Source organism: Microtus pennsylvanicus, unplaced genomic scaffold (assembly GCF_037038515.1).
Source record: "Microtus pennsylvanicus isolate mMicPen1 unplaced genomic scaffold, mMicPen1.hap1 Scaffold_349, whole genome shotgun sequence".
In the NCBI taxonomy this organism is placed as follows: domain Eukaryota; kingdom Metazoa; phylum Chordata; class Mammalia; order Rodentia; family Cricetidae; genus Microtus; species Microtus pennsylvanicus.
The window spans coordinates 1,397-11,565 of record NW_027460973.1 but is presented as its reverse complement, the minus strand read 5'-3'; the positions used below and the strand labels follow the sequence as shown (position 1 = coordinate 11,565).

Genomic DNA, 10,169 nt, shown 5'->3' with positions numbered 1-10,169 from the left:
TTTAAACCATTAACTTTATTCTCTATATTCTTTTTCTTCTCTCTCAAGCCTACGTACATTCATCCAACAGTGTGACTCATTTAGTGGTCTGAATCTGTCCTATTGTAAATCCGCAATTTTTTACTATCCAAGAGCCCTTTTGATTTGCGCCTTTAAATCACTAGGCGCTTAAGAATCTAAGCTGTGACATTCCTAGGTCAAAAACAGCTACTGCCTGCTGGCCCCGCCCAGTCCAACATGGCGGAGCTGCTTGTGCCTCTAAGCTGCGGCATGCAATGTCCCCCCTTTAGGCACACAGCAGTCTAGTTGCCATCAAACAAATCGTAGCACTTTACTCCAAATGCTCCATTCAAAAGCCCTGTCTCCCGCAGGAGCCACACAGAGATTGCAATGGCGGCACAGCCCAGAAAGCCAGCATTTTAAAACAGCCAGTTTTTTCCTGCTGCTGAGTCAGGAAAATTTCAAAATGGAGGACGTACCATTTTGTGCTAGCTTTGGGGCCGCCAGGTAGGAGCAGCACTCAGCACTTTAATTCTGAGACTGAGCATGCAGCACAGAAATTCTTTTCATCCAAGTTACAGCCAAATCTGACACACAGAGCAATGCGCCGTCTGAAAACATGCCATGCCCTTCTGCCTGCCTAAGCCTGATGCGGCTGTCTGCCCAGGTGCAGGCAGGGAGTGCTGAGCCATCAGCATGGTCTCAAAGCACTCTCCTTCCAATCCCAAGCAGCAACACAAACATCCAGTCCCATAAAATCCCTTGAAATGCTTTAAAGCCAGAGTTCACTCTGGCAGCACGGCCCCAGGAAGCTGTGCTTTAAACTGACACAGCGTTTTTTCTGCTGCTGATGCCGAATCAGGAAATCTCTTTACGGCATGCCACCAACAAACAGCAAAAATCTGTGTGAAATTCTCTCTCCCTTATTTTAAAGCCTTCTCAGGTTTTTAAGTGGATTTAGCCCCACATTGGGCGCCACTCTGTTGAAATAAGGACAGCAGGGCTGCGTCCCCTGCACCTGGCCGCCCACATGGCTAGCTCTAGCTTATGCCCTGAAATAATTACACGGAAACTGTATTCTTTTAAACCGCTTGGCCCATTATATCTAGCCTTTTCTCAGCTAACTCTCACACCTGGACTAGCCCATTTCTTATAATCTGTGTAGCCCACGAGCTGGCTTACCAGGAATGATCTTAACCTGCGTCTGTCTGGAATGGGAGAATCATGGCGACTCCTTGACTCAGCTTCTTTCTCCCAGCATTCTGTTCTGTTTACTCCACCCACCTATGTTTTAACCTATGAGGGCCAAGCAGTTTCTTTATTGCTTAACCAATGAAATCAACAGATAGAAAGATAACCCTCCTCCATCACATTCTTACAGTGTGTGGTGCTTCAGGAACCTCTGTAAAAAATTGAGTGCCTGTAAAAGCATGGATTCTAATCTGTGTATTCTACTGTTTTCCATTTATCTATGTTTACTTTTGGGCTAGTACCATACTATTGTCATGATGATAGCTCTGTACTATAACTTGATATTCATATAATATTTCTACTAGAATTATTAAACATTTTTTAATATTTCAAAATTTCCATTTCCTTCATGATCAACAATTTATGTATAAAATTATTTGTTGAAAATGTACTAAAATTGTTTATGAATTATTCTTTGAAAAAAATTCACAAAATAGAAGTTAATAGGAATGATTTGAAGTAATGTATAAGAAGGAAGTTAACTCAATAAAATCATTCTAAACTTATCATATCACTACCAAACACCAAGAATATCATGTCTATTATAATGAAGGCACCACACATGAAGAAACACAGCTCATTACAAGGTGAGAAATTAAATGCAAGAATCTCTCATGGTCATGTTAAAGTCACAATAGCCTCATTTCTAACAACTCCCACTGAGGTTTGCATTCCCAATACTCCCAAAATCTATCTCCAGTAAATGATCCACATCTTTAAAGGAAGTGGAGATACTCTGAAGAATGATATGCAGTCCATTAAAGAAAATAAGAAGCTTAGGTTCAATTTATATACTACCTTGAATATCATGATCTTTATACTGTATGTTAGTAAAGGTAAGTGAAAGTGTTGTAGAAAACAAATTCATTAACTTCAGTATGACTAAAATGGCATTTTAATAATTGTGTTGGCCAGAAGAAAGTTTTAGTCTTTGAAGCCATCAAATCCTGGAATTAAGAGCTTACTTAATATCAATTTGTAGTAAACTAGAACTAACAATTACTGTGAAAATTGAGAGAAAATATGCTCTCAGGACTATACTGCAGAGAAAAAATTGACACTAGTCTGTTCATGAGTAATTACAATGAATATAAGAAATGTCATATGATCATTCATAAAGCCCATAATATAACGAAGATTAAACTAGGACTATTGTTCTTTTCAAGATTCAGGTAGTTTACAGAGTATATAAATACTTGTGTATATTCACCATTTGAGGAGGAAATAGAGAATGACATTGTGTTCTTAATCAGATATTTATAAAATCTCTGTAAATATAATCCTTAGACCATAAACTAAAAAAAAAAGAAAAGAGTGGTCATTGAATAAAAGGGAGAAAGCATAAGATGTTGTACATTCAATGAAAAAAGAAAATGTAAAGAATTTAAGAATTTTATCATGATTGTTACCTATTGTAAGAAAAGCAAAACAGCTAGTTTCCAAATAAAAGAGGCGGTCAAAGTATGTACCCCATCAAATGACTGCAAAAAATGTGAAAAAAATGCAATAGATTTGATCTGCAACATGCTTTGGATTGCCTTAGAGGGAAATGGATTCGATTTCAAGCAATTAAAGGGTACTTTAAAGATTTTAAAGAAGTACTTAACAGATTTCATTTTATAGATATTCATATGTTATCCATATTGCTTACTTTTTGGTTAATTGACCATAAAGTTTATTTCAATCTTCAAGATGTTACATGAAAATAATCTTTATTTTGTTTTTGCATAAGTCCTACACTAGGTTAAGTCTTTTCTCACATGACTTACTTTCTTTATAATTATGTATTTCTAGATTATAAATCTCTTCCTAACAGAGTTTGGTTACATAAGAACAGTGGTAATTAAGTACACTTTAAAGATATTTCTTTTGTTATTGAATTGTACCTTGTAAGAATTTCACATGAGACTTTTGAATTCAAAGAATGTTTATCAAATTCTTCAAAAGATCAGAAGGCAGGCTAAAGCTGAAACTATGGGATGAGGGACGCCCTTTATATGGTTGTGGAGCTGAGCACAAGTGGATTTTGAACTTTCTGTAGGCTGCTCTTATACTATGGCAGCTTCCTCACGCACCACTGACTAGTGGAGTCGTCTGTCACACTTACTGCCATCTCTTGTTGGTTTTGCACTTTTCTGTTTTGTGTCAAAGCTAGGGCCTCAAGCATGCTTGCTAAGGCTTTTTGTTTGTTTTCCATGAAACAAGGATCTCACCCATGTAGCACCTCAGGGCATTCTTAAACTTTCGTGCCTTAGTGTCCAGGTGCTGAGATGCCAGGTATGGCAGGATGCCACCACTGCTTTTCTCTTTACAAAAAGTGGTCTATCTGTCCAACCACAAAGAAATTCTAATGTGAATTTTTATTAACCCAACTAGTTATTTAATCAGAAAAATCTGTTGGCAGGGGATTCCTATTTGGAAGAAAATGCTATTTGATTATTAACCAAGTTAATGGACATTTTTTTTCCACGACAGCTGTGTTTCTGGTGAGTACTGAACAAATGTGTGGTTTTTCTGTGTCGCATTTGTTTTATTTTTCAAGCACTGTAACTTGGGATGGATGGTTAGAAACAATAATATAAGAGGGTTTCTACTTAACCTGTTCAGGACTGAGCTGTGTCACCTGTTAATTTCTCCCTGTGCCAAGATGTTTGCCAGCATCCAGTGCTGTGTCAGTCCCTATGTAGGTTTATGTGAAAGCTTGGTTTTAGCTCATTTCTCATGCCTTGAAGCATGCTACACATTCAGACCTTAAGGGGTAACTTTACAAATTGTGCACCTGTAAGGATTATTAACAATGAGATAGAAATTTGAGCGAGTTTATACCATAATTTTGTAGAAAAAGGATCTGCTCAATTCCATATTTCATTCATGAAAAATCTGCAATATGCAATATTCTAGGAACAAATAAAAAGGAAATGTAAACCATTGTAAATGTCTTTTGTGTGATATGGCTGATGCATATATCATCGTCTTTGATTTTAGAATACTTCATAATGATAAAATTAAACTCTTTATTACAGTTTAAAAAATATATTCTTTGAATTTTTAATGCATTTGTCATATTGATATAAACACAGATTCTGGTGTCAGATTGATCTGCTTTACTCACTAGCATTCATTCTGGTTAGCTATATACTTATTTCAATAAATTGTACATCATAGCTTCCTTACATATACATGGCATCAGTAATATTCTTGTTTCATATGTTTGTTATGAGCACTAAACAACTTTAATGTCCACTAAATATTTAGAGTGAAGTCTAATACTTGACAAACACTTTCCTATAATTAATAATATTTTATTACCCCCAAATTATGATGTGTAAAAAGGCCAGTTGAGATAGTTTAACATTACTCATTAAAATACAAACATAATTTATATATGAAAACTGAGACACCATGTTAGTTATTTGCTTCTAAACTAGTATGTACAAATACATACATTTTCCACAAGAGCCCATCTTTCTTAACTGGCAATGAAGCATTTGACAAAAAAAGTTTAAAACAATCTGAGTCTGAATATATATATTCTTGAGATTTTTATAAAATATCAGATAGGATTAAAAGGAAAACTGATTTTTAATGAATTTGAAGATTGGTTTCAATATACAAATTGAATTCTAACTTGTGTCTTTATTTAAAAAACAATAAGTAATCTTTGTTGAGTTCTTAAGAAATAAAGATTAAAGTATTGGTATGATTCTGCATCATAGTTATAGTTGAATCATCTGAGTTTAAGGAATCAAGTGAAATGGAGATTGGTATATATGAGAAAAATAAAGTTATTACCATCTAATCTTTAATTTTATTTCTGGGTGAATAAAAGAATGGGAAAAATAGGATCTACCAAAATTTATCATTTGATAAGATAAAATGATGAAACTTTCACCCTTTCAAATGCTTTCTAGTTTATATGAGACTATTGTTTAAAGGTGTGTGATGCTTAAAATCATTTCAAGTTATATTCAGTCATATTGATATGTTAAACATTGAATTTTTCAGATCATCAATTGACATTGTACTTATAACAAAAATATGTCCATACTAACAATAACTGTGGCTTGCTTTTTTTTCCCACCTCCTTGAATTAAAAAAACTCCCAGAAGCTTACTGAAGTGAATAAATGGATTATGAAAATGGATCATCTGTGACAGAATTTATTTTAGTGGGATTTTCTGGAGATTCGCAACTTCAGATTTTCTTCTTTGTGATATTTTTTTTGATCTATGATGCAACTGTGGTGGGTAACATTCTCATTATAGCCACAGTGACAGCTAATTCTACCCTTCATTCTCCCATGTACTTTCTTCTTGGAAACCTTTCCTTTCTGGACATGTGTCTTTCCACCGTCACAACCCCCAAGATGATCAGAGACTTGCTTGCAGAACACAAGAGCATCTCTCTATGGGGATGCACGGTCCAGATGTTCTTCATGCACCTCTTTGGGGGTGCTGAAGCAACACTTTTGATAGTCATGGCCTTTGATAGATACGTGGCCATATGCAAACCCCTGCACTATAGGACAATTATGAGTCACAGGTTGCTGCATGTATCTGTATTACTTTCCTGGACAATTGGTTTCATACACACCATGAGTCAGATGGTATTGATAGTCAATTTGCCTTTCTGTGGCCACAATATTGTAAATAACATATTTTGTGATCTCCCCCTGGTAATCAAGCTTGCTTGTATTGAAACAAACACTCTGGAGTTATTTGTCATTGCTGACAGTGGGCTGCTGTCTTTTATCTGTTTCATCCTCTTGCTCCTTTCTTACATTGTCATTCTGGTCACTGTAAAGCATAAATCACCTGGCAGGCTTTCCAAGGCTCTGTCCACATTGTCTGCCCACATAATGGTGGTCACTCTGTTCTTTGGACCCTGTATCTTCATCTATGCCTGGCCATTTGGTAGTTTTGCAAGCAATAAGGTGCTTGCTGTATTTTATACTGTTATCACTCCTGTACTGAATCCTGTTATTTACACACTGAGAAATCAGGAAATGAAGAAAGCTATGAAAAAATTATGGATCCAACAAGTCAGCTTCATGTAGAACTTACAGACTGAGCTATACACTTTATCTCAGCCTTTGCACAAAATGGGTAGATAATTTAAAGACTGTGGATAATATATTGTTTAACACTTTCTGTTTGAACCATACACTAATAAAGAAAAATTAATATTATTGTACTACTGTATTAGTAGCAATGGTTTAATATTATTTTTAATCATTTGTATTTTGACCATTTTTCAATAATGAGAATTTCTTTTGTTTGAAAAATTAATGATTGAAAATGTTTATTAAATCAGAAGACATAATATAAATTATGGTGTACTGCATATGTATCTTGACACTCTATCAGAAAAATATATATTATATATATATTTAATGGATTTGTGTGTGCATACCTTATTTTATGACTTCATTGTTCAATTAATATCAACTTAGTAAAGGGAAGCTCATGTTTCACCATAAATTAGTGGCTAAATGTTCTGTTTTCATTAATTTTTAATTGCATGCAAAAGTTGTATCTCAATGATGAATAGTTATCTGAGATAATGGAAGAATTTTGCTTCCAAATCATGTTTTTTCTTTAATTGGATATGTGGTTCTTCCAAATCTCCAAAATAGTCCTTGAACATGACACTAGTTTTGCATTTCCTGCAGATATACAATATTGATTTAGCTGAATATTTTTCACAGTACTGGTAAATCCAATGGTTTCCAATTGATATTCCCAAGCATAAACTTCTGCTCCACACATCAGAAAAATAGTGTATGAATTCCACACACTTCTAAGAATATGTATCTGCAAAGTGCACTCTATAACTGGGGTAAACTCATGATGAATTGTGAAACAACTGGACCTTTGGCTTAGCAAAAACTCCTTTAATCACTTGACTACCATACATCTCTACATATACAGGAGAGCCACAATACTCCTGGGAGCCCAATATAGTTAGTGTCAATTCAGAATATTTCTGTTCCTACATCATACCTGTAATTTTGATACAGTTATAAATCATAATGAAATATCTGATATGCAGAATATCTGATATGGGTCTTCTATGAAAGGGTTGTTCGATCATACAAAGGGTCATGACTCACATACTGAAAATTGCTAATAAAACAATCCTGGAAACTCTCATTATTTCTTTACACCCAGTGTGTAATTACTGACCTGTACCAACAGGTTGGTATTTAGTGACAGGGTCCAAAGGAAGAAGACCAAGAAAGAGACTGATAATCAGAGCTCCTTAGGACAAAAAGAATTGAGCTTACAGGATAAAGTTGTAAGTTCTTACCAAGGCTCTGGGCCCAGGCTTTTATTGACTCAAACAAGTTCCTGCTTTTACTCAAGGAACTATGTTCCTTATTTATGGATTGGAGTTTCAGGGAAACCCTTGGATCTACCTGATTTTCAACAATTACCCTTGTAGCATGTCTCTGAAAGGAAGGATTAGAGAAATGCTAACAATAAAACTGAGGAATTTTGTCAAGGTCCTTCTTCAATGGAATCTGATCATTACTTCATCATGGGTATCTGAATTTGAAAACTGGCTCAAGTATGGAAATTAGTTCATGAGCCCAGGTCCCCTGGTTTCATGATCCAATGTTGTCTTTCTTTCATTTATTTCTGAGATTTTTTTGCATATTCAGATCTAGACTTTGTAATGGATTTTAATAGTATTTTAATAAATAAATATTGTCTGAATATCTGAGAGTAAAACAGTCCCACTGGTTAGCCTTACAGACCAGATTATGGTGACACACACCTTTAATCTCCGTAGCCATAATGAAATACACTTTTAATGCCTGCAGTTACACTACTTGTCATAGAAACTGGGTGGTGCATGCCTTTAATGATGGCAGTGCATGCCTTTAATCCCAGCCCTAGAGAGAATAGGGGAAGTTTCTTTCCCACCTGGTCCCACAGCCATTCAGTCCCAAAGAAACACACAAAGGTATACATTGATTATAGACCTAGTTGGCCTAGTAACTCATGTTTTCTTTTTTCTTTTTTGAATTTTTTTTATTGAGAAAAGGAGAAAAAAAACAAGTTTCCACCTCCTCCCAGCCTCCCATTTCCCTCCCCCTCCTCCCACCCTTCTCCCCCTCCCACCCTTCTCCCCCTCCTCCCACCCTCCTCCCCCTCCCCCCACTCCTTTCCCCCTCCCTCTCCTTACATCTTAAATTAACCAATAATTCTTGTCTGTTAGCCACATGGTTTGGTGCCTTTTATCAGTGAGGCATTCTCCTCTTGCTTCCTCTGCATCTGAGTGACAGCTGCAGACTGTTTCCTCTTCCCAGAATTCTCCTGTTCTGGTTGCCCCACCTATACTTCCTGCTTGGTTGCCCCACTTATATTTCCTGTCTGGCTACTGGCCAATCAGCAGTTTATTAAATCAATACAAGTGAGAGATCCTTACAGGGTAGAAGACCATTGTCCCACAGCAAGGCTTCTTATTTTATTTTATTCCTAGAAATACTACAACTGTTTATCCAGTACCAAAGTGCATAGGAGTCAAGACACCACAGTCAAGTCAGGTCATTACAGACATTTCTTTGCCTAGGTTACCCATTATGTTAGCTATTCTCACTTTGCATGTGGTGGTCCACCTGTGTATTATAGGGCATAATTAAACTTATTGTGTTTAATTCATCTAACTGAGTGACAGTAGCTCCAATCCTAATTCTGGCTCTAGAGTAATAACAAAACTTCTAATATGCTTGTGACTCTCTAACATTTTTATTATGATGATTACAGTATTAATAAAGTAAATGTATCCTGGCCTCCACAATGTGGAGGATTAAGTTTTTCATGGCAAATAATTCTTGTATTGAAATTTCTCAAAGTCTTAAAATCCCTTTATCAACACTAAGCCAAAGGATATTAGGCATCTCCAGATATTTCAGTATGTCATCTTTTAACAAATGTTTCAGCCAATTCAGTCAAACAAACTTTTGACACCTTGTTTAACTGTACACAGTTTGGTATTAAACACAGACTCTCCATTTAGCGTGTCTATATGGATAAACTCATACTAATTCAGTTTTAGTTTCCTTATATTATTATTTCACAGCCTTAAATTTCCTTACCACATGTTATCCACGGACCTCTGTTTTAATTAATTAGTAAACTCATTAAGCAATTTAATTGTGTAATACACATACTCATGGATATACTTTCTATGTCCCCTCTAGGATTCTGCTTAAACTTCAGTCTGGTTATAGGTCTAGAGGCCATGGGGGACATCTCTATTACCATAACTGGACTGGACTGTCATAGACTTGAAGGAATGTCACTTCTAGTTTGTCTATAAGGGATCAATGCCCTCAGACAAAGGCAGGGAAGAAAAAATACTTCAGGTCATTTGTGTGTGTGTGTGTGTGTGTGTGTGTGTGTGTGTGTGTGTGTGTGTGTGAGTATGTGTGCAATGTATCCTCTATTAAGGGCATATTGACTTTTTCTTCACATGGTATAAACTTTTAAGAATCTGAGGGTTCAATGTCTCAGTTTTAGTAGGACCTTAACATATATCTCCATCACAAGCTCCAAAATTTTATTTCTTATTAATTACCCCCCATAAATTAAGCTCTGACATGCTTTGTGATGACTAACCTTATCTGTAAATGTAGCTACAGCTAGAATTAACTAAAATCCAAAAATGCAGGGGCACATCTCTGAGAGACTTTTGTTTAATTTGAAATGGGAAGGCCACTTCAAATCTGGAAATAGAGGATGGAAGTCACCTTTAATCCAGATCTTTTGAGGTGGGAAAATTCTCCTCTAATGTTACCATGCCTTCTACCTGAAGCCTATATAAGGACATTAAAAAGAAACTTCTGCGTTTTTGCCTGATTACTCTTGCCTCTTTAGCAAGTCCATTCATGGCAGCAGAGTCTATTTCTT

At 35.9% G+C, this 10,169-nt stretch overlaps 1 protein-coding gene across 1 annotated transcript; it reads left to right on the top strand.

Annotated features, from left to right (window-relative positions):
- Positions 1 to 5,377: 5,377 nt before the first annotated feature.
- On the top strand, positions 5,378 to 6,307 carry LOC142842258 (olfactory receptor 4L1-like). The gene has a single exon (XM_075959098.1). It carries the CDS (start codon positions 5,378 to 5,380, stop codon positions 6,305 to 6,307), a length of 930 nt encoding a protein of 309 aa, XP_075815213.1.
- The last annotated feature ends 3,862 nt before the right edge of the window (positions 6,308 to 10,169 follow it).

Coding starts and splice junctions, on each gene's coding strand:
- LOC142842258 (XM_075959098.1), top strand. CDS start 5,378: ATGGATTATGAAAATGGATCATCTGTGACAGAATTTATTTTAGTGGGA.